This window comes from Bidens hawaiensis, unplaced genomic scaffold (genome assembly GCF_021521415.1).
Source record: "Bidens hawaiensis isolate Kalapana, Puna unplaced genomic scaffold, B.hawaiensis_p1.1 tig00013425_1, whole genome shotgun sequence".
Lineage (NCBI taxonomy): Eukaryota > Viridiplantae > Streptophyta > Magnoliopsida > Asterales > Asteraceae > Bidens > Bidens hawaiensis.
In genome coordinates, this window is record NW_027492137.1 from 181,794 (window position 1) to 205,157 (window position 23,364).

General features: G+C 38.2%; 4 protein-coding genes across 4 annotated transcripts; 2 read left to right on the forward strand and 2 right to left on the reverse strand.

The window, feature by feature from the left end:
- Positions 1 to 1,622: 1,622 nt before the first annotated feature.
- LOC143544008 (uncharacterized) lies at positions 1,623 to 2,938 on the forward strand. The gene is made up of 3 exons (XM_077036192.1): positions 1,623 to 2,078; positions 2,470 to 2,703; positions 2,786 to 2,938. Exons 1-3 carry the CDS (start codon positions 1,812 to 1,814, stop codon positions 2,936 to 2,938), a joined length of 654 nt encoding a protein of 217 aa, XP_076892307.1. The 5' UTR covers positions 1,623 to 1,811.
- Positions 2,939 to 5,506: 2,568 nt separating this feature from the next.
- LOC143544014 (uncharacterized) lies at positions 5,507 to 9,235 on the reverse strand. Its single transcript, XM_077036198.1, has 6 exons — positions 9,186 to 9,235; positions 8,903 to 9,035; positions 8,711 to 8,814; positions 8,282 to 8,453; positions 6,913 to 7,053; positions 5,507 to 6,464 (listed from the first exon to the last, which is right to left on the reverse strand). The coding sequence occupies exons 1-6, from the start codon at positions 9,227 to 9,229 to the stop codon at positions 5,670 to 5,672; spliced, it is 1,389 nt and encodes a 462-aa protein (XP_076892313.1). The 5' UTR covers positions 9,230 to 9,235; the 3' UTR covers positions 5,507 to 5,669.
- Positions 9,236 to 15,386: 6,151 nt separating this feature from the next.
- On the forward strand, positions 15,387 to 16,079 carry LOC143543996 (transcription termination factor MTERF15, mitochondrial-like). Its single transcript, XM_077036184.1, has one exon. It carries the CDS (start codon positions 15,390 to 15,392, stop codon positions 16,047 to 16,049), a length of 660 nt encoding a protein of 219 aa, XP_076892299.1. The 5' UTR covers positions 15,387 to 15,389; the 3' UTR covers positions 16,050 to 16,079.
- A 2,305-nt stretch (positions 16,080 to 18,384) lies between these two features.
- LOC143544015 (transcription factor TGA4-like) lies at positions 18,385 to 22,187 on the reverse strand. Its single transcript, XM_077036199.1, has 9 exons — positions 21,953 to 22,187; positions 21,118 to 21,300; positions 20,248 to 20,319; positions 20,104 to 20,163; positions 19,738 to 19,815; positions 19,585 to 19,645; positions 19,216 to 19,487; positions 18,908 to 19,135; positions 18,385 to 18,717 (listed from the first exon to the last, which is right to left on the reverse strand). The coding sequence occupies exons 2-9, from the start codon at positions 21,274 to 21,276 to the stop codon at positions 18,562 to 18,564; spliced, it is 1,086 nt and encodes a 361-aa protein (XP_076892314.1). The 5' UTR covers positions 21,277 to 21,300; positions 21,953 to 22,187; the 3' UTR covers positions 18,385 to 18,561.
- Between the last annotated feature and the right edge of the window lie 1,177 nt (positions 22,188 to 23,364).

The window sequence follows — 23,364 nt, forward strand, 5'->3', positions numbered from 1 at the left end:
TGAGATGCAAGGTAAGTTGAGTGTTGATTTCTTGCACTTTTCACAACTGTTGGATATGTTTAACTTGCGTTATAAATCATTAGTGTGTGGAAATATAAACCAAATCAAATAGGACCAAAATGGTGTGAGGTAAATGTTCAAGTACCAATAAAAATAGATGAAAAGTTGGTGAGATCTTATGAGTTATTTTTCACAATTCAAAATTGTATTCGTGCATCAATCGCATGGCCTTGTCCATTCATCTCGGTATGTATTTGTTAAACTTATGTTACGATTAATTTTAATAACATGGAACTTAATGCTTATACTTGGATGGTTTATTTGTAGGTAGTCCGTGAGGATTGAGGACGTAAGCATGATGACTCGGGATTTTATGGTGTTGGTTTCTTTTATTGATTTTACTTTTTTTTTGTTGAATGTTACAAGAGTTTATGTTGGATAATATTATAACTTATCTATGTTTTGTTTTTTGTTAATTATAATGAAGTTTTATTTCTTTCAATATTTAGATGTCTATAACCGTATAGTAAAATTGTGTGTGTGGACGTTTAAAAAATGGTTGTATAATATGATTTGTTAGGACTTCTAATTTTTTTCCTAAACGTTAGAACATTGTAAAAGTGTCATAATATGTTTTTTAAGACATTTAAGTTGTTCATAAATATATTATGCAACCATAAAATTTAGTTTCATAATCTTGTTTGGGATATTAGGACCTTTTTCTTGTTACTATAATGTTCCATCATCAAGGTCCTATAAATTAATTTTTAAGAACGCTTGTATGTGTATCAAAAGTTTACAATTAGGTAAGCTCATGTCAAAACATAGTAAAAATGTACTAATATGTTAATATTGGGACGTTTTTTTGGTTGTTAATGGATATATTATGCGACCATAAAATTGGTTTCATAATCTTATGTGGGGCGTTTTTTGAGTTCCGAGACTTATTACGACCCCTTTACATGAAACGTTTTTAGGAAGGTGGGCCCTAATGTGGGGCATTGTATTGATAATCAACTCTCGTTAGTCATTTATATACAAGGTGGGCCCTAATTTAGGAAGGGAGGTTAAAATCAAATTAATTGTCTAGTGACACATTCTTAATTATGTGCAATCTAAGTATACTTCATGACACTCCCCTTTAGCTAGAGCATATATATTGATCATGTCTGGCTGGCTAGTTGTCCTAACATTTTAGTTGATATTGTTGCATTTTCTAGCTTGACGAGGGACATTATAGTTCACTTCCATATGCTTAATTCTTTTCTTAGATACAAGTGTTGGCGATATTCATTGTCACTTCATTGCCGTACCACTGATTTAGTGATGAACAAAACACATCTCACTAAATTGACCCATTGAATAGTTTTAGTAGACCCAAATGGTGCATGGTGCTCGCCCATTTTGGACCCGTTTTTATGTGAAGCAAGTTTAATAGTGGCTAGATTGACTGTTTGTATAATTTGAGTAGACCCCAGTGAACCCATAAGCTATTATTTTTATTATATTTATGTTGTTTTCTTCTCTACTTTAAGTCTTATTTTTGTTATTTATAAAAGTTATGTTTTATTTCCTTTCACGTAAGTATCACAACATATCTTTTTGTTATGTGTCCTCCTATTCCGTTAGTAGTGACTTTCCATTTGGCTTTAATATTAAAGGCTTATGTTTAAAAAGTAAGGGTATGAATGTATGATATCAGTTTTCAATGTATAAAGGTGCAAATAACTTACTTATGACGACAAAACAAGTTCAAATATATTAAAGCGCGAAAATATAATCGTTTAATTTTTATGTACAGGGTTTAAATCATGTACATATATACATTGAAGGGTCATGAACATAAGGTGATGGCTTTAGTCTTTGTAGAGAGGGAAGCACCTTTATGCATAAGCGGTGATAATGGAAGCGACATATTCATCTGGGCAATTGAGGACGAGAAACCAAAACAATTCAAAAGATTGACTGAGGAAAAAGACTGGAGTTACAGCGGTATCCATGCCCTAGCAGCTGTTTCTGGATCTGACTTCTTTTACACAGGCAGTGGAGATAAGTCGGTCAAAGCCTGGTCAATGCATGTAAGTAAACATAATTAACTCTTTTTTCAGTTAATAATAATAATAATAATAATAATAATAATAATAATAATAATAATAATAATAATAATAAAGTTGACTACGTAAATGGTCCCTGTGGTTTGGCAAAAGTAGCAGGTTTGGGGTCTAACTTTGAAAAGTAATGTGTTTGGTATCTATGGTTTTCGCTTGTAACATACTCAGGACTGTTTATGTGATTAAGCAAATGGGTAAAACCGTTAGTTTGTAAAATTGAACATAATTTTTAACAAAAGTTGGTGTTATAAATCAGATCCTGTTAGTTAGACCCCAAACCTGCTACTTTTGCCAAACCACAGCGACCATTTATGTAAATAACTCTAATTGTTATAACTGTTTCGTGTTTTTTTATCAGGATTACAGCGTGTCATGTACTATGAACGGTCATAAATCAGTGGTGTGTACATTAGCAGTTTGTAACGGGGTTCTTTATAGTGGAAGCTGGGACGGAACCGTGCGTGTATGGTGTCTTAGTGATCATAGTCCGTTAGCGGTGTTAGGTGAAAACACTTCGACATGTGGTTCGGTTTTATCTCTTGCTGCTCATACCCACACTCTCGTTGCAGCTCATGAAAGCGGGCACATGAAGGTAGAAAAAACCAAAACAATACTTAAAATTTATTTACGAACATTCATAAGGTTACACTTTTATTAACAATCTGTATTGTTAGATATGGAACAAAGACGTGCCCTTGGACCGCCCCATATCTGCACACTTGAGCTCCATTTTCTCAATTTATATGGAAGGGGAATGGTTGTTTAGTGGTGGTTGGGACAAGACTGCTGTTGTGCAGGTATGCATTCATGTAACATTATTAACATAAAACATTTGTGTTTCTTATTTGCTTACTGTTATATTGGTTTGTTGCAGAAACGTACTGTCATTTGGTGACGAGTCACAAGTAGATGTGACAGAAATCGGAACTATTGGTGGTGATTCGGTTGTAACTGCTTTGCATTATTGGCAGGGGAGGCTTTTCGTTGGGCATGCGGATAGAACAATCAAGGTATGAAGTATGAAACATCATTATTGTGTTTTTAGTAAATGTATAATGTTACAAGTTATTAAAAAATGTGCAATAGAGATGATGAAACATCAATCATCTGTTATGTTTGATGACATTTTGCAGGTATACAGTTATGGAGGATGACTCCATCTTTTTTGGAGATGATGGTGGTATAGTATTTTAACTGAGAACCTTGCTCGGCGGTCCTTTTGGATCTCTATGGTCGCCAGCGCACAATACTTGTTACAACGGGACATACTGTTGTCATGTATAAATATTCATATCCGGGTACTAGTATACATACACTTGAACTTAAAACTACAAAATCCGTTAAACTTAAGTTTTGTTAATATGTAGGCCCCTAAAATGTTATAAAATATAACCATTAGTAAGAAATTTTTTTAACAAACTCTTGATCAAGATTCAAGAGTATGGTAATGCTGCTTAGAGCAATGGAAATGGGTGGGGTGAAACAAACTAGTGAAACCTTCTTTCTCTGTCACGTCTGCGCCATATCAGCTTTCACATACCCATTTCACATACACATTTTTCACTGGAAATACCCTGTGTAAAACAGAGTATGTGAAACCTCAATTATTTTATTATTATTTTTTTAATATTTTGTTTTTTATATTAACTAATAAAAATTTAATTGATTAATAAAAATTACAATACATTCAAAGACTAATAAACATAAATAAAACATTACAAGAAAAGTTACAATAAGCATCAATAAAAGTTACATAAATAAACTACTGATTGCTTGAACGAACGTGAATACATTCGATCAAGTCCGCCGTTAATGCGTCATGAATCTCTTGGCTTCGAATTTCTTGACGGTTTCTTCGTTTTTTGTCTTCGTTGATTTCTTCGTACATAGGCGCATCCTCATTTGGGTTATGTTGACAAATCGCTAACCCGTTGTCCTCTAAAATCATATTATGAAGAATAACACAAGCGTACATAATGTTCCTCATTTTCACTTGAGAAAAACACTTGGATGGACGATCCACAATGTGCCACTTAGACTTCAACACCCCGAATGCTCGTTCAATATCCTTTCTTGCCGCGTTATGAGCTTTTTTGTACGTTTGTCGTTTAACGCCGATGGGTTGCGAAAGCGACTTGACAATGGTCGAGTAATCCGGATATATTCCATCGGCAAGGTAATACCCACGCTTGTAAAGCGTCCCTCTAAGCTCAAAAGAGGAGTCCGGTCCCGTCTCGTTGATCCAATTGTCAAATACGGGAGATTGATCAAGTACATTTATGTCGTTGTTTGAGCCGGCAACACCAAAAAATGCATGCCAAAACCATAAGTCTTGGGACGCCACCGCTTCTAGAATAATACTAGGATATGGATGATCACCTCGTGCAAACTGACCATGCCACGCAGTAGGACAATTTTTCCAATCCCAATGCGTGCAATCGATGCTACCAAGCATGCCGACAAAACCGTGTTTTCGGCATGCTTCGCCTGTAACTGTTCAACCTCACTAGCCGTAGGCTTGCGTAAATATCTACTACGATACAACAAAACAATAGCTTTAGAGAATTTGTAGACACATGACCTGATGTGTCGACCTGACATCTTCAAATATTCGTCAAACATATCACTAGCGGTTCCATACGCCATATAACGAATCGCGGCGGTACACTTTTGCAAGGTGGAGAAACCGACTCGACCTCTAGCATCAACCCGTTGGGTAAACCAAGGAACTTCTCGTTCGATGTCGTGTAGTATTCTTAAAAACAACTCACGACTCATTCGAAAACAGGTTTTAAACTCTGAGGCCGTGTAAACACACGGGGTGTTAAAATAGTCGTTTCGTAGTGCTTCGTGCGCAGCTGCTCGGTCACGGTTTAAGCGTTCACGTCGGGTTTCGTGTCGTATTGACGAACCCGAGTCCGTTGTTGCCACCACTCATTACACCCCGTTGCGAAAGCACGAAACATAAAAGCGTTTTTCTCTTCGCTCGAAGACGAAGAGGAATAAGATGATGATGACATTTTTAAAAAAATAATAGGGAATTTTTATAGATTATAGAGAGGAAAAGAGTAGTTTTGTGTGTTGTTTCAATAAAATGAAAAGGTATTTATAGATAAAAATCACTTGAAGTTCTTATTTTCCTAAAAAAAATAAAATAAATAAATTAATAGCCAACGGCTATTTTTTAAAAATATTACCGTTTAAATGGGGCCCACATGCACGGTTTGTGTCTTCACCAACGTTAAAGTAGTCGCGGTGGTATGGTCGCGCCCCCTTCACGGAGGAAGGGGGTGGTGTTTCACGGTTCACGGCGCCAAAACCCCTCTCACGGTGCACCCGTGAGGGGGTATTTCCACTGCTCTTAGCTCGAAACCAATCTTAATTACAGCTAGATATCCATATAAAAAGTTATTATTAAACTTCAACAAAATATATATATATATATATCTCTTCATAACATAATAATTATCCACACGATAAAAGTCACTTCACATAACAAAATAAACCCGAAACAAAATCATATATAATTAAAAAAGCATAACGTAAGACAGCCCTGACTCAACGCCCATCACCCGACCGTGGACTATCAACAAACGACTGGTCCTGAGTCAACTCACGAGAACTCGATGAAGTAAACAGATTTGGATACGACATAAAACCATCGTCCATTGATGGAAGCCGCTGTGGCTGATGAGAAGTCGACACCTGCGCAGTACCATTATGGTCAACGTCTGACTTCTCGGACTCACCAGAAAAGGGGTTCTCAGTTGACTCGGCTGACTCGTACTCGTTCTGTTTCTTAACCAGTTCACTGATTCTCATCTGTGCAAGACTCGCAGCCGCCCGAGCTGCCGTCGCCGCCCGCTCAGCACTTTCTGCGGCCGCCTGTGCTGCCGCTAATACATCCTGCAAATCATCTTTCACCCCAGGTTTGACCCGTGAAACCGGACCACGTTCTTGAACTTCTCTGACCGTCTGGAAGTCAACCGCTTGGGGTCTGGGAGATGGAACTTTTACGGTTTCTGATGGTGGAGATATGAACGGTAAAAACTGTTTCTGTTCGGTTTCGGTTTCATTTGTGGTTGACTTTTCAATTACGTTTTTGGGTTCTTCGTTGTTGAGGTCGGATAAGGCAGAAGGTGGGAACGGAAGCATTTCAGGTCTGGTAACAGGTACTGAAGGGCCATTTGGTTGTATGGATGAGCTCGGAACCTCGGGAAGATCTAGAATGTCATAATCTGAGTCGGAATCTGACTTTACATTATCGCTTTGTTCAAACGTTGTTTGTACTGGTTCCTCGAGTTTTTCTTCCGGAAGAGGTAATTTTGGACTGGCAAGTTGTGACGGGCCATTCTAGAACAAAATAAAGTACCATAAGTATCACAGTTATAAATATTATGTTCAACATAGGATGTAGATTTGAAGTTTGAAAAAAGAAACATTTAGTTATGGAAGAATTTAATATATACCCTTATAAACTTGTAGAACATTATATAGAAAAAATACTAGGAAGATAAAAAGTGAATAAGATGGGTAAATATGAAATTTTAAAAGGTTTTAGAAAAATAAGGGTAAAATAGTCATTTCTTGAAAAGTTTTAACAAACCGAGTAAACTTGATACTTAATTTTAAGTCCATATATTACACTTCGAGTTCGGGTTGGGTATATATGATATTTTTGAATATTTGTAGGAGCATATATATGAGATTATCCCTTTAATTATTGTATTTAAAAGGAAAGATAGAAAACTGAATGATTAATTGATTATTAAACAAAACAGATAAAGGGAAAATTGCTAACCAGCAAATCTTCATGTGGTTTAAGCAATTCGGTTTCAGATGCGATTGGATCCCAATCGACCTCATATTCCTCTGCTATTTCCATTAACAGATTAAGCTTTACATCAGGAGCTGGAGCACGAACAGATAGATGCTCGATCAACTGTAATATACAGAAAAGCATACAACAGCAATTAACCACCGTGATCACGCATATAATAGCTAGCACTTTAGCATAAGTTACCATACTAAATTTCTAATATAAAGAAGAACTGTTTCAAACTTAAAAGGTATGTTTTGTTCATTTAGTTAAACAAGCAAACATGAACACATGTCTTGTTCATTATTTTATGTTCATCGTTTTCGTTTGTTTTTTACATTCATTAGTTTATGTTTGTTAAGTCTGTTCGTTTACGTTGGTTTATATTTTCATTCAAAATATTTAGGCCCATTACCCCTAACCATTTAGTCTAGTTTTATTAAATTTTTAGGCCCAGCATATTGACGTGCACATTTACTTCAAATTCATGTTCACTCAGTTATGCTTGTTAATCTATGTTCGATCATGTTTATTCGTTTACATTGGTTTATATGTTCACTGAACACATTTAGGCCCGTTATATGTTACTTTAGTTTTATGAAATTAAAACATCTCTTACCATTAAGTCTAGTGTTATCAGAATTTTTAGGCCCACCATATTGCCGTTAACATTTACTTTTAAGACAAGGTTGCAAAAGTCGCTAGGCGGCCGACTGGGGAGTTGGGTGTACTCGGAGTACTCGGACATGGTAAATCTAAAGAAAATTAATTTTTGGATATTATATATATGTCAAATATAATAAATTTACTAATATTTATAACAAAATAGGTAAAGATCAATATAAATAAGAGATATACATTTTTAAATAATAAATTATTCTAAAAATTGTTATTGTAAGTAAAAAAATAATATTCATTCTTTAATATTAAGGAAATACGAGTTGTGTTTTATTTTTTTAAGCCAAAATCGGCCCAAGTTCACCGACTAGATACGATTTCGACTGAGGTTGACCACCTTTAATCAATTCTTAGTAAATAGGCGGAATTAAAGAAACTCGCCTCGGCGACATACCTTGTAGCGAGTACTCGGGGAGTACTCGGCCTTGGAAACCTACTTTTACAAAATTAGTTTTAACTGATGTTCACTCAGTTATGGTCATTCATCTACGTTCGTTATGCCGTTTTGTTTGTTTATACTATTAATAAACGAACACAAACACACACACATTTTCTTATTGAACTAACACGAATAACACAACCTTGTTTTTTGAGTTGTTCATATCTGATCCTTTATTCGGTTAAAGCTAAAAAATAGCCTAATAAAAAATTGAAATAAGTGACATTTAATTACCTGGCGATTAACACCACATTCTGGCATGAGTTCAGTAGCAGCAGCAACAAATTCTTTGCCATATTTAGACGCAAACGCCATCTGAACCTGAATCAGCTCTGGAAGATCCGCACATCTCGGAGCAGCAAAACACAAACTTGAAATCGCCTCTTTTAAATCAAGAGGACATTCCCTATGTGTACAAAATTCCAAATAAAGTTAGTAAATTTCATATAGAAATTCATCAACAAAACAGTAACAGCAGAACGGGTATGACTCTTGTTTTGTAATAAAGCGATCATTTAATCCTGTAAACTTTTAAATTCTGTAAGATATTTAGATCTTTGTTAACAATTTTCACTTGTATTTACCTTAATAGAATATCAAACTAAAGTAAACAAAAAAACATCAAAAACCGCAATCAAACAATGAAGCGTGAACGAACCGAACCTTTGAGCTTCAATAATCGGTAAACGAACAACCACAAGCTCACAAAACAGCTCAATAATTTCTTGAGCTGCCATCATTTTCTCTTCCCTTATTATATGCTCCACCTATATCAGATAAATTATCCTAAGATCAATTGAGTCTCATATAACGGACAATCGAATCAATACAAAGAGATTATGCACGAAATTATACCCGAATCCGAGCTGTGGCTTCTTGACCAGTCTCCAATAGTTTCGCAATGTCACGACGCATCTGCTTGATATGAATCTCTCTACGGTTTCTCAACAACTTTATGCGCGGAATCGTCAATTTGAGAAGCGTCTTACTGTTATCAACAAAACAGATATAATTGAGGTTCTAGGTCACGTTAAACTAGAGAATGCTTATAATTAACAGTAATAATAAACATCTCAGTAGCAATCAACAAATTACAACAAAAAAAAACAGCAAATAAATTAAATTAAATTAGGTATACCATTTGGAAGCCTTGAACGCGCCCTTGGCGAAGAAGGAATCCATCAACGGAATCTGTAATTGCAGTGGATCAAAAATATAACGTATAATAGATTATTAGGTATATGATGAAAGAAAGATATATGAATTATTACAACAACTGCTCCACTAGGAAGAAATTGAAATTATTACATATAAATATATAATATTGATCGTACTATTTGGATGGATATTTGATTTGCGAGAAGGAATAGGAATGTTTACTTGTTTCTTGGTAGATTCCAGTCGTAAGCTTTGATGATTGATTGAATTTTGGGGATTATTAATTGGGACTATGATGTTTTTCACCGTAGTCGGCAGCATGATTAAGTTTTGGGGAATTATATTTATACCCCCTGTTGTTTTTAGTGTAACATACAATTCTAACAACAACAGAATTATAAAACTAATATTTTTCTAACTCACAATACTTTTCTAGTTTTATAATAGATAGAGATTAGTTAAGGATGAGTTACATGACATCGTAATCATAATTGTATCTTACAATTCAAGTTAGAGTTGGATAAACCAGGTATTTTCAGGATCCGGAACCGACTTCAAGTATAGTCAACAAAAGTTAAAACCAGTTCGGGTAGGAATCGGTTTCGGGTATAGACATGTATTTGACCGGGTCTTTTCGGGTTTTGGTTAAGGTTGGGTCGGGGTTTGACCGGATATTGGTGGAACTGGTTCTAGCGGGTCCTGGCCTGTTCCGGTTGCGGTTTCGGGTACAGTTCCAAGGATAAACCCAAAGCCCGGTCTGTACCTGCGGGCAAGATAGGGTCGGACCCGGTTCCTGATAGAAACCGTTAAGGGTCCGAAACCGGTTTTTTTTTCACCTCTAACTCAAATCATTTTATTTCATAAAACGACTAAAATCCACATCATGCGTGAGTCAACATTTGTGTATCATTTTTTCCTTTGGGTATCATCAACAAGATGTTTCTTATGCTAAAAAAATTCAATGCATACCTGGATTGGATTTGTGTAATGACTGTTTTATTTGTATAATTGGCTATTAGAATTTCTATTTGACGCGTGAAGTTTAGACACACAAACGTTGAGAAATATAAAGTGGTGGTATTTTATCAATAAATGTTCAAGCACATTGACGGTTTTAAAATCATAAGATCAATCATTGTTATTGATTGGTTCGTAAGATTAGTCATATGAGTGGTGTTGTGTAACGCTATCAGTTTATCTAAAAGTCAAATTACAACTATTGTCACTTCATAGCCATAGGTTTTGATTATACATGACGAAAAATGGTGGACATATGTCAAGTTTGTTGTTACTTTAAAAGTAATTGACTCTTCTGATCATTTTTAAACGAATTTAAAATTGTATCTAGGAAACTAACATATCTCTTAATTCCTTTAGCACTATGTTTTATGAAGATAACAATGAAGCTTGGGAATTTTGGTCAATTGTTGGCTTAATTAGCCTAACAACTCTTTCCAACAACATTCACTACGGTTTTACATTTCTTAGTTGCATCAACAAATCATCATGAGTTAACATCACTGTAAGTTGCAACTAGGGTTGTTCACAAGTTAAACAAAGTCGAGCTACACTCAAGCTTGAAGGCAGGTTGTTTACAAACCATGCCAAGCACCCTTGTTTACAACCAAGTGGATTTCATGCGAGCTATTTCCAAACCTTTTTTAGCTAGTTTCAAACAATTCGAACATACCTAATTCGACATGAACATTACTTCCCGTCTTGGTTCCCCACAATTGATTATTTGTGAAAATACATATTGTCGAAGCACGAAATGAATCTTACCTGATCCATGACGATGTTTCCACGGATTTTCGAGATGAACGAACCACGTCTTGATCTTCTTCTTCAGCTGCTGCGCCGGTGACCTGCAATTGTTTCGGGGGTGTGGAGGCGACTGCTAAGATATCCTGAGGATTTCTTGTTCACAGACACAAAAAGTGGTGGTGGCTCTTATTGAGCATGACCCATGATAAGGAGGTGGAGACCTCCTTATATAGAGTCTCATGGCCACCATCATGGTACCCTAATGGGCCTAGCCCAGTTAGGGTTACCTCCACAAAACCCCCTCGGCCCAATAACATTGTATTAGTCCATGCGATAAAATAGGCCAAACATAATAGATTTAGGGTCGTAGAACCGGGTTTTAGTACCATACCCCTACAAGCCCCCCCCCCAAGTCCAGTGTTGCTCCTGGGCGCGCAAGCGTCTAGGTGGAGCGCTGGACTTTATAAGGTGTGAGGCGGTTTTTTCCCCTTTTCTTTGGCCTTGTCTTTATTGTCTGAGTTTTGAGAGGCTTTCTTCATGATGGTGACATGTTGTAATAAAAGCCTGCGCGAGGCGACTTACGAGCTATAATAATAATGAAGCTCGCGCGTGAGGCGACTTACGAGCTATAATAATAATGAAGCTGGCGCGAGAAGCGACTTACGAGTTATAATAATAATGAAGCTGGCGCGAGAAGCGACTTACGAGCTAAAATAATAATAATGCCTGCGCGCGAGAGGCGTCTTACGAGCTGTAGCATAATAAAGCCTGCGCGTGAGGCGTCTTACGAGCTAAGAATAATAAAAGCCTGCGCGCGAGAGGCGTCTTATGAGCTTTGAGAATAATAATTGAGCTGGCGCGTGAGGCGACTTACGAGCTGTGAAAGTAATAAAGCTTGCGCGCGAGAGGCGTCTTGTGAGCTTTGAAAATAATAATTGAGCTGGCGCGTGAGGCGACTTACGAGCTGTGAAAGTAATAAAGCTTGCGCGCGAGAGGCGTCTTATGAGCTATAAGAATAATAATTGAGCTGGCGCGTGAGGCGACTTACGAGCTGTGAAAGTAATAAAACTGGCGCGTGCGGCGACCTACGAGCCTGTAGAATAATGAGAGCCTGCGCGCATGGCGACTTACGAGCTGTAATAATAAAGAAGCTGGCGCGCGAGGCGACTTACGAGCTGTAATAATAAAAAAGCTGGCGCGCGAGGCGACTTACGAACTTGTAGAATAATGAAGCTGGCGCGTGAGGCGGCTTACAAGCTGTAAAATAATAAAGAAGCTGGCGCGCGAGGCGACTTACGAGCCTGTAGAATATTGAAGCTGGCGCGTGAGGCGACTTACGAGCTTGTAGAATAATGAAGCTGGCGCGCAAGGCGGCTTACAAGCTGTAAAATAATAAAGAAGCTGGCGCGCGAGGCGACTTACGAGCCTGTAGAATAATGAAGCTGGCGCGCAAGGCGACTCACGAGCCTGTAGAATAATGAAGCTGGCGCGTGAGGCGGCTTACGAGCGTGTAGAATAATGAAGCTGGCGCGCCAGGCGACTTACGAGCCTGTAGAATAATGAAGCTGGCGCGTGAGGCGGCTTACGAGCTTGTAGAATAATGAAGCTGGCGCGCAAGGCGACTTACGAGCCTGTAGAATAATGAAGCTGGCGCGCAAGGCGACTTACGAGCCTGTAGAATAATGAAGCTGGCGCGCAAGGCGACTTACGAGCCTGTAGAATAATGAAGCTGGCGCATGAGGCGGCTTACGAGCTTGTAGAATAATGAAGCTGGCGCGTGAGGCGGCTTACGAGCTTGTAGAATAATGAAGCTGGCGCGCAAGGCGGCTTACAAGCTGTAAAATAATAAAGAAGCTGGCGCGCGAGGCGACTTACGAGCTTGTAGAATAATGAAGCTGGCGCGCAAGGCGGCTTACAAGCTGTAAAATAATAAAGAAGCTGGCGCGCGAGGCGACTTACGAGCCTGTAGAATAATGAAGCTGGCGCGCGAGGCGACTTACGAGCCTGTAGAATAATGAAGCTGGCGCGTGAGGCGGCTTACGAGCTTGTAGAATAATGAAGCTGGCGCGCAAGGCGGCTTACAAGCTGTAAAATAATAAAGAAGCTGGCGCGCGAGGCGACTTACGAGCATGTAGAATAATGAAGCTGGCGCGCAAGGCGACTTACGAGCCTGTAGAATAATGAAGCTGGCGCGCAAGGCGACTTACGAGCCTGTAGAATAATGAAGCTGGCGCGTGAGGCGACTTACGAGCCTGTAGAATAATGAAGCTGGCGCGCTAGGCGGCTTCCAAGCTGTAAAATAATAAAGAAGCTGGCGCGCGAGGCGACTTACGAGCTTGTAGAATAATGAGAGCCTGCGCGTATGGCGACTTACGAGCTACTTTATGTCACGCGTCACGTGCAGATGTTGCATGCGCGTGCGCGTAGACTTTGGTTTTGTGTTATGCGCCACGCGCAGATGTTGCGTGCGCGTGCGTGTAGACTGTGACATGTGCGAGCATGTGATGCGTAAGCATGTGATGCGTGAACATATGGTATGAGGATTCCCAACCCCTAAGTTTGGCGCGTAGCCATATGGGATATTATGGGGATTCCCAACCTTGAAGTTCGGCGCGTAGCCATATGGGATATTAGGAGGATTCCCAACCTTGGCGCGTAGCCATATGGGATATTATGAGGATTCCCAACCTTGGCGCGTAGCCATATGGGATATTAGGATTCCCAACCTTGGCGCGTAGCCATATGGGATATTAGGATTCCCAACCTTGGCGCGTAGCCATATGGGATATTAGGAGGATTCCCAACCTTGCAGTTTGGCGCGTAGCCATATGGGATATTAGGAGGATTCCCAACCTTGAAGTTTGGCGCGTAGCCATATGGGATATTAGGAGGATTCCCAACCTTGCAGTTTGGCGCGTAGCCATATGGGATATTAAGAGGATTCCCAACCTTGAAGTTTGGCGCGTAGCCATATGGGATATTATGAGGATTCCCATCCTTGGCGCGTAGCCATATGGGATATTATGAGGATTACCAACCTTGGCGCGTAGCCATATGGGATATTAGGATTCCCAACCTTGCAGTTTGGCGCGTAGCCTGATGCGCGCATGCACGGCGATAGAGTGGTGACTCGCGAGTGCGCGTGCATGGCGGAGGTCTCTTGCGCAAAAACCCAGATGGTGGTTTCCGCGGCGGCACATGCACGGCTGCGGAGTGAGAACCCACGGGTGTGCGTACATGGCGGCGGAAGTCTGGTGATTTCCGGATCTACAATTTAAGAGTCAGATCTGCAACTTTAGACCTAAAATTCAGGTCTGTAATCTAGACCTAGATCTGTAAATCAGATCTAGACAGATCTGAAGCCCGGAGCAGATTTAAAACCATCACAGATTCGGAGATCTAATCATTCCAATCACGGATTTTCCTTCTTGCCCAGATCTGGAAGCCTCTTTTTAGATCTATGGATCTTTTTGAGCTTTAAATAGAACAAGCTTTGAAGCCTTTTTCTGTAAACTTCCAGATCTGCGTTTTTCTTGGGAGAGATCTGACAGCCGAGATGAAGATCGAAGGGCAGTTCGTTGCCGTCCCACGGATGGCGCCAATGTCGAAGCACGAAATGAATCTTACCTGATCCATGACGATGTTTCCACGGATTTTCGAGATGAACGAACCACGTCTTGATCTTCTTCTTCAGCTGCTGCGCCGGTGACCTGCAATTGTTTCGGGGGTGTGGAGGCGACTGCTAAGATATCCTGAGGATTTCTTGTTCACAGACACAAAAAGTGGTGGTGGCTCTTATTGAGCATGACCCATGATAAGGAGGTGAAGACCTCCTTATATAGAGTCTCATGGCCACCATCATGGTACCCTAATGGGCCTAACCCAGTTAGGGTTACCTCCACAAAACCCCCTCGGCCCAATAACATTGTATTAGTCCATGCGATAAAATAGGCCAAACATAATAGATTTAGGGTCGTAGAACCGGGTTTTAGTACCATACCCCTACACATATCACAACATCATAAAAGAGCTTCAACCTCTAATAACACTTAATTCTCAACAACAAAAAATGTGCGATAATACTAAATAAACAGTATAACAACAAAAAACTTAAAGTATGTTAACCATCACCAAATCCGTTATCATCACTTAACGAATAACTCCGATTTAAAACGAGACCAAAAAACCGAAACAAGCCAAGCCAGGTCAAGCTCAAACTCATAAACCAAACCGAACCGAACTAAACAGACACGTTTATAATACTTTCAACCTCTGGTGAGAAGAGGCGTCAGTTTCTCCCAATCGCCGCCCAATGTTTCATCTTCATCAAATGCAGTCCATTTACAGAACCACCACCACCCAATGTTTCATCTTCATCAAAAGCTTAACCACTTCAATTGTGCCCACGATTAATCTGTTAATGAGTATTTTGGGGAGTAAAGAGAAGATTGTTAAGGCCTTTTTGAAGTCACATTTTCCGATTTACGGAAGGTATTTTAGAACGAATCTCGGGTTGTTGAAGAAGTATGGTGTTTCGGTTGACGATATTCGGAAGCTGATACTGAGAAACCCGAGGCTGGTTACGCAGAATCCGTTGCGCTTGGAGGAGAAGTTGATTGAAGTGGAAAAGGTGTTTGGGATTACGCCGGGTTCGAGTATGTTTTCGTACGGGTTGTCGGCGCTTTGTTCGTTGAATAGTTTGAATTTACGGAGGAAGTTTGAGGTGTTTCGGAGTTTTGGGTGGTTGGATTCGGATATTTTTATGATTGTGAACCGGCAGCCGTTGTGTCTTACGCATTCGGAAGAGAGGTTGAGGAAAGGGTTGAGTTTTTTTGTGGAGGAGCTTGGGTTGACGCCGGCGTGGTTGTCGACGCGTGGGAGTCTTTTGATGTATAGTTTGGAGAAACGGGTGAAGCCGAGGTATAGGGTTTATTTGGTGTTGAAGGAGAAAGGGGTGTTGACTCGGGAGCTGCATTCGGTTATGTGTTTTTCGGATGAGGATTTTGTGAAGAATGTTGTGGAGCGGTTTAAGGAGGAATTGCCTGATCAGTTGTATGCTAGTTATACCAAGAAGATTTAGGTGGATATATGTGTATGTCTGTTTTTGTGCCTTGCTCACCATTGACTGCATAGTATTTTTATGTTAGCTTGAAATCTTTTTGCAAGATGGTAGTTTTGAATATGAATGTAATTTATGGTTTGGTTGGCACTAGATGGAATTGAATTGCTTTCATCTGAACTTCTTTGTTACAAGAAACTCATTTTTCCCCTCATGGTTTGGGATTCATCAACCTGACTGACATGACCCCATAAGTTTTCTTGTGTTCCTTTTATGCTATGCGCAGTGGAGGGCCACAAATTGGGGGGTTTAGCGTCATGTGGTGCCCAGTCAGCAAATGATGGGTTTTTGTTTTTGGGTGTAATGGTGTTGTAGCCTAATATATATATATATATATACACTACACACAAACATATATAATAATAATATTTAGTAATATATATATATACTAAACACAAACACATTTCGCCCGATAAAAAATTCTTGCCTCGCCCAATTTGCCCCAAAAACCGCCCACGGAGGCGGTGTTGTAGCCCCTGTCACCCCTTTCTTGCCCCAATTCGTCGCCCACTACGCTTAGTCTTATAGATTTCTTATATATCTAGGATCACCTAAATAATCCAGAATCCTATTTCTGTGGAGAATAATAATGAACCATGCGAGTCGAATGAAACTCAGTTCCCTGCAATAGTGACGAGATAAACTGAAATCTAGGCAATAGTAACGAAAACGATTTAAATCCAAGCACAACTCGACCTCATGCAATAATCATCACTCGCCAGACTTCAATGTTGCTCAAGCACTTGCTTCTTTATGTTTGAATTCAAGTCAGTTCAATGAGCCACAATCGAGCTTAAGCTGTACCAGCCGAATTCGCCTTCATAATTTCAGCTTGGTAAAGGTTTTTAACCCCACAGACTTGTATTACTTTCAAGCCTGGACTGTTTTTTTTTTGAACGGCAAAGCAGATAAAATTAGAAAGCAAAGATCCTCCAGCTAGGAGCTGGAGGGGAATTACAGACTACAACCAAAAAAAGAATAGATAAAAACAAGCAATACATTATAACGGTATTATACTATTATATAAGTGAAAGGTTGGATTTTTATCAATGTTTATAAATATATTAGTGTAAGATGAGTGTTTATCAAACTTAACTAGTTCTCATAAAATATGCAAGAGGCAAAACATTGCCTGCGTTAGCCGGTCCAATATGGCATAGAAAACGGCCATACACCACGCCAGAGCCGCGTTACAGGGGTGGCGTTATGGTGGATCAATAGCCATAGAATCCTAACCCAAACATGGCAACCAAATCAAGCAAATTAACAATGACTGTATGCACCAAGAACAACTGAGCCAACTATCAGACTGGTGTCAACTCAATTGGCATTACAATAACAAAATTATATATGTATAACAAACTCAATTATCAATCAATCAGTCAATCATACAGCAATCGTGATATCCCCAATCTCAAGGTCAGCCGCAATATCATCCAACTGCTTCTTGACACTCATATCAATCAACTTCGACTGCGCATTCCCATACCTAATGGTAAACCCCGCCACCAACGACTCGTCAATCGCTGTCTTAACCCTCACATTCCTCGCCCCAGTCAGCTTCTGCACCTGCTTGGCAATCTGCGCCAAATGCTACGGAGTCTTAGGCCGCCGGAGAATGAGAGGTTTGGTGAATTGACGGAGTGAATTTGAGGATAGCGAGATTGAAATGTGACCGGAGATTTTTGAAGAGCGTTGGTGGCAGACGCGACGGTGACGGCGGCGGCGGCAGCCATGTTTACCGGTGAATATGTGTGGAGGATAAGGTGAGGGTGTTTGGAGATGAAAATGGAGTTCAAGCATTTTGTGAAGGAGGAGTTAATAGGGTGGACAGTCTCGGTTTGATTCGTTACGTTACTTGTACGATATGTTGATAACCACACTCAGTATAATAGCAGAAAGAGAAAAGTTAAAATATAAAGTCGTGATATGCCTAGCAGGAAATCGAAGCGTATTTTAAATGTTAGTTTCAGCGCCGATACCAGTATTTCTCGGTTGATATTATTTCAGTTTGGTTTATTATAGTTCGCACTTGATATAGTTTCAATCATAAAAATGTGTGTTTTCTCGGTATGATAACAGAAAGAGAAAGTTCAAAAAATGAAGTTGTGATATGTCTGGTAGGAAATCGAAACGTGTTTTACATGCCACTTTCAGCGCCGATACCAGTATTGTTCGATTGAAATCGGTTCACTTTGGTTCATTATAGTACTGCGCTCGTTTTGGTTTTAATAGTAACAATGTGTTTTTTTTCCGTTTATTAAAGTAGATGAAAAAGTTGGGGTTATTGACAAACTCAAAAAAACCACTCTCATATAGATTGAATTTGTATGTACATATTTAGGCAAACATAATAACTTCTATGCTTTGAACATATAGCCCAGTAGAACAAATACTGTTACATATCTCATAGGTTCACGTGACCAAGGTGAATTTGGCTGTGATTTGTAGGCTCACAAGAGTGAACGCAGTTTTAACTTGTGGGCTCACAAAAACGAGCTGACCAAAGTGAATTTAGTGCGCGAAGACGTTGAAAGTACTCCCCTAATGCGAGCAACCCTCTTGCAGCTTGGTGTGTGGTTAAGATTCGAGACATTTGTTGCAACACTTGTTGTCGTAAGTGATCTGCCTGCAAGTTCTTTTGTTATTAGTTGGGACAAAGATTATATCTAACTTATAAATGTCATACGAGTTATATATTATATAAAATTTGTGTTGTAAAATTTTTAATGTATAAAACATTATGATAAAAGTAGAACCACTGTATGGTATAAATCTATAATGTAACTATAGTAAAAAATATTAATATTAGAACTTACCTGATTCAAAAAATTTTCTATTCCTTCAAGCCTTTCCATTGCCATATTCATCTGCGAATTGTAACTTCCAACTCCGGTTATGTCGATGGTGATACCCTGAGCGAGAGTCTGTTGAAGCTTTTCCATTCCTATACTCAGCGCATCCTCGGCTTGTCTACAAGAGTGTTTCAAAGTTGAGACACTCACGAGTTGTGCATCCGATAATGGCTCAAGTTGTGGCATTAGCATCTACATATAAAAAAAATCAAGTACAATGCGTGAAATTACCCTTATAGCATTTATGAGTGTTTCAGAGTCGAGACACTTACGTATAGGAGCTCTGATGGTCGTGGTCCACCAAGCCACTGGAAGAATCTTTCAATAGGCGATCTCCATGTCCCATTCATTAGATAAAATACATCGGCTTGCGCAACATTAGCTTTCAATTGGAAAAGCTCATAGTAGTGGTTCAAGCCACTATCTACGAACATACGAAGCTCAAGCTCGCTTACTTGACTTTGCAACGCCTCCTTAAGTTCATTGTCCATTTTTTGTTGTGTGGCAACCCATAAATCATACGCCATTTCAAATGTAACGACACCTACAAATAATTAGTCTAGATCAACACTCTGCTTGTAATAAACATCCATAGGAAGAGTTGATTAGTATATAAAATTTTTAAATACACCATACTATACCTGAGTTTACATTAGTAGATAATAAGCCATTGCTTGTGCTTAGTAAACCTTCATATGCACGCTACAATCAATCAAGCAATGTAAAATTTTAGATTGAGATAAAATGAAACATAGGCTAAAGTTGTTTAAAAAGTGAATCTTTCAACGATTTACCTGTTGTCGAGCTCTCTCAAGCTCCAGCTCCAATTGCGCCAACTTCAAACGACCTGTTTCTAATTGTTGAACATATGCCTACGAAGTACAATGCATCAACAATACATTTTGTGCACTTTACAATATAGAAAGATTCTCCGCTCACATATGTGATACGAGTATATTATTGTGACTTGTGAGTGAAAAAAATCTTCATTACGATGATGAATTATTGTTTAATATGTGATCAGGGAACACTCTCCCTTAAATATTCTTTAAGGAAGAGTGTTTCCTATTCAATACTCATTGTTGGCCATACGGTCTACAAGAGCGACTAGTAAATAGGATTATTGAGATGGAAGATCTAAATTAAAGCTATAGACATACCTTTTTCCTTAAACGACTTTTACGTGCAGCTTCTCGATTTTGTGCTAATCTTCTTTGCAACTATATGTAGACAAGTGATTATACACAAAGCTAGGTTAATTAAACAATATAAGATCAACAAAAGCAAATGAATGAATGTGTTACCTTATCAGACATGGTTTTTGCTTCTTGATTGTCCGACGAAGGTCCTAGTGATTCCTGAGAATTGCACTGAATCTAAAGAGCGCAAAAACCTATATGTTAGAGATGAAATACTGCATAAAACAAGACCCGTACTACAAGAAATTAAGAAAATATATGGTCTAAGTTACCCATAGATATGCTTTATATTTCGTGTCCTGTATCATGTACCATATACCTCTAATAATAACAATTTTACACGGGCCAACTAGTTTAATTAAGATTAAGTGTCATGATGTAAGTGTTTTATGACCATTCATAGCCGCTTAAGCACAATTTTGTATTTCCATGTTTAATTAAGATAAATAAGGTATTTGTTTCTTTCAACTCTTACATAAATACTTTGAAGTTAAGTTTTTCTCCGTATACGTGATTCACCGTATACGTGGGATTGTTATTGGGCCTGGGGCCACATAAACGTAGTTGAATTTTAATGGAAGGACCACAATACAAAACCCATGTACGTGAAGTACATCTTAGTAGGCCTCATGTTAAATATGAATATATTATATACACTTTTTTAGTTTTAACAACAAAATCTTAATATCACGCAAACATGTATAACTATTACTTTTAACTTTCTTACTATATATGAATGTTACGACCATGGCCGTCCTTATGAACGTTAATAATGTTTGGGCCAACGGTGAGTAGAAACATGGCCCATACACTTAGACTCTCTCTCTCTCACACACACACATATATGACACGTTGATTCAAATACACATCTTTGCGAATAAATTTAATCAAGGCCATGTGTTTTGTAAATAAAACTTATTATATAAAACAGTAGGATTTAGGAATTAATAAAGGATGATGGATGACAGATCTTACCTTGTTAGATTGCCTTGTATCAACTTGGGAGATCGAAGAAGTACCCGTGTTGGAGCTGATATTGCATCCAAACGTGTCATCCCACATGTTAATATGGTGTAGAGGATCAAACATACCCATCCCTCTAGAACTCGCAAATTGTGTTGACGTTGATGCCATACCGACTCGCTAAAAGTTTAGAACCTGGTAGGCACGTCAAGATTAACATAAACATGAAACATGAAACATAAAAATGACACATATATTATAAAATGATGCAAGTCCTTGACTTTTAAAGTTCAAACCTTGTATTCTTCATAGTCCAAATAAAAATATATATGTTATAACCTTTTCTTTTTAACTTTTTTTATATTTGTAATAAATAATAACCGAACATCATTTTTTTTTCTCCATAAATGAAAACGATATTTTGATAGTGTTAGTGTTAGTGTTGAAGTTTAAGATTACTAGTTTGACTGTAAAAGTCAAAAAGTTGAGTTCCATATATTCTAACTACCAATGATTGTGTACTGCCTGAAGAACATACCGATCATAGCACTCCAAATCAACATACACATACCCGCACACACACTCAGTTTACACATGAGTATACATGTTAACTGTAAACACTTGTATATATAATAGAAGAAACACACAGTTCACAAACAAAACCCTATGAAAAGTATATAGAAATTATCAAATTAAACACACACAGATTCTAACCAAAATATACCAGAGAACTTTTATATATATGTATGCATGTATGTTTGAATATATATATATATATATATATATATATATATATATATATATGTATGTATGTATTGAGAGAGAGAGAGAGAGAGAGAGAGCTAACCTTATCACGAACATCTGAATGGTTAAGAGAGATCTTCGAAAACCAAAAAGATGCAATTTTTGGAGGGTTTTATAAGCAAGAAATTTAACCCATTAAAGTAGATGTACATGATTAAAGTTTGTTTGGGTAAAAAGGCATCAAATCATATGATTTTGGAGAAAAAGGAAGAGCATCATGGGTTTAAAAGCAAGTGAAACACCAATTGGCCAAGAAACAGACAACCTAAATGAATTGACAAATTAAGCACTCAACTTATAAACAAAATAATTGTGTTTACATTGTGCTAGATTAAAGTGAGGATTGTTGAACGAAAAAAGAAAAAGCAATTAATATCATATTACATTTATAATATTGAAAATTGGATTTAATTAATCCCAGACTATACATCGGCATATAACAAACCTAACTAACGAGTAGGTTGCTGGCGGTTTCAATTTTTTAACATATTTGTTTCAATGATTCGCGACTAACAGAAATTTAACTCTGTAAATCTCTGGTCCTCGGAAAAACATTCTTGTCAGAAAACTCAACTTTTTCGACTCAAGCCTCTTTGTAACATTAGATTGGACATTTAAAAACATTTTTCTTGTAAAAGCTCCAATTATTAAGGTTGTCAGAACCCTAGAATCATTGTCAAAGTCAGCAGTGGTATAAGAAAAGGGTTGCACCAGCTCTATGATGGTGATGGGCTGTGGTTTGAGGCAAATCCGGCTAGCACCCAACTACTTGAATGGCGAACTAGGGCTCTAACGACGGTGGTGGATGTTAGCGGTGGTGATGCTTAGGTGTTGGTGACGGTAGTGGTAGTGTTTAGGTGGTGGTGGTCTACGGTGAGGTAGTGTTTAGGTGGTGGTGGTCTACGGTGATTTTCAACTGTCCAAATGGTGGTGTTGGTGATGGTGTTCAGGTTGAGCTTTCCGGTGAAAAATATTGAGCTTTCAAACAAAAACGTTTTTTCAATGACCGAAGACTAATGGAGTTAAGCTTTTATTAGTCGCTTGTGGCTCGTTGGGAACAAATATATATTAAAAAATGAGACCGTTAGCAGCCAACTCGTTAATTGTGATTATTATTTGCCAAGAGTTCATAGTTGTGATTATTTAAATCTAGTTTTCCTTATAATAGTATAATAGCTATGTGCATATTATAAAACTGAACTACAATTAAATTAAATTGAATTATATATATATATATATATATATATATATTATTAAAAAAAATAGTTCTGGACACATAACATTTTGGGGTTAATTCTTATTACCAAATTCCTTCCAAAGTCACTTCTCTTCAATTGATGGGGAAAAAATATCGATTCTAAAAGTATTATAAATTCAACATGCCATATTAATTGGTAAATCTCCATTAATTGAATTATTAATGCCATAAATTATATTTGTTAAACATACTTAATA

Bases quoted from the DNA above. Each gene is read 5' to 3' on its own strand.
- LOC143544008 (XM_077036192.1), top strand. From the start codon at position 1,812: ATGTACATATATACATTGAAGGGTCATGAACATAAGGTGATGGCTTTA. The intron at 2,079-2,469 runs GTAAGTAAACAT...TTTTTTTATCAG, and splicing joins TCAAAGCCTGGTCAATGCAT to GATTACAGCGTGTCATGTAC. The intron at 2,704-2,785 runs GTAGAAAAAACC...CTGTATTGTTAG, and splicing joins ATGAAAGCGGGCACATGAAG to ATATGGAACAAAGACGTGCC.
- LOC143544014 (XM_077036198.1), bottom strand. From the start codon at position 9,229: ATGGATTCCTTCTTCGCCAAGGGCGCGTTCAAGGCTTCCAAATG. The intron at 8,454-8,710 runs GTTCGGTTCGTT...TTGTACACATAG, and splicing joins CCGATTATTGAAGCTCAAAG to GGAATGTCCTCTTGATTTAA. The intron at 6,465-6,912 runs GTTAGCAATTTT...ATTTTGTTCTAG, and splicing joins AACCACATGAAGATTTGCTG to AATGGCCCGTCACAACTTGC.
- LOC143543996 (XM_077036184.1), top strand. From the start codon at position 15,390: ATGAGTATTTTGGGGAGTAAAGAGAAGATTGTTAAGGCCTTTTTGAAG.
- LOC143544015 (XM_077036199.1), bottom strand. From the start codon at position 21,276: ATGGCATCAACGTCAACACAATTTGCGAGTTCTAGAGGGATGGGTATG. The intron at 19,136-19,215 runs GTAAGTGTCTCG...TTTTATATGTAG, and splicing joins GACCATCAGAGCTCCTATAC to ATGCTAATGCCACAACTTGA. The intron at 18,718-18,907 runs GTAAGTTCTAAT...AAGAACTTGCAG, and splicing joins TAGAAAATTTTTTGAATCAG to GCAGATCACTTACGACAACA.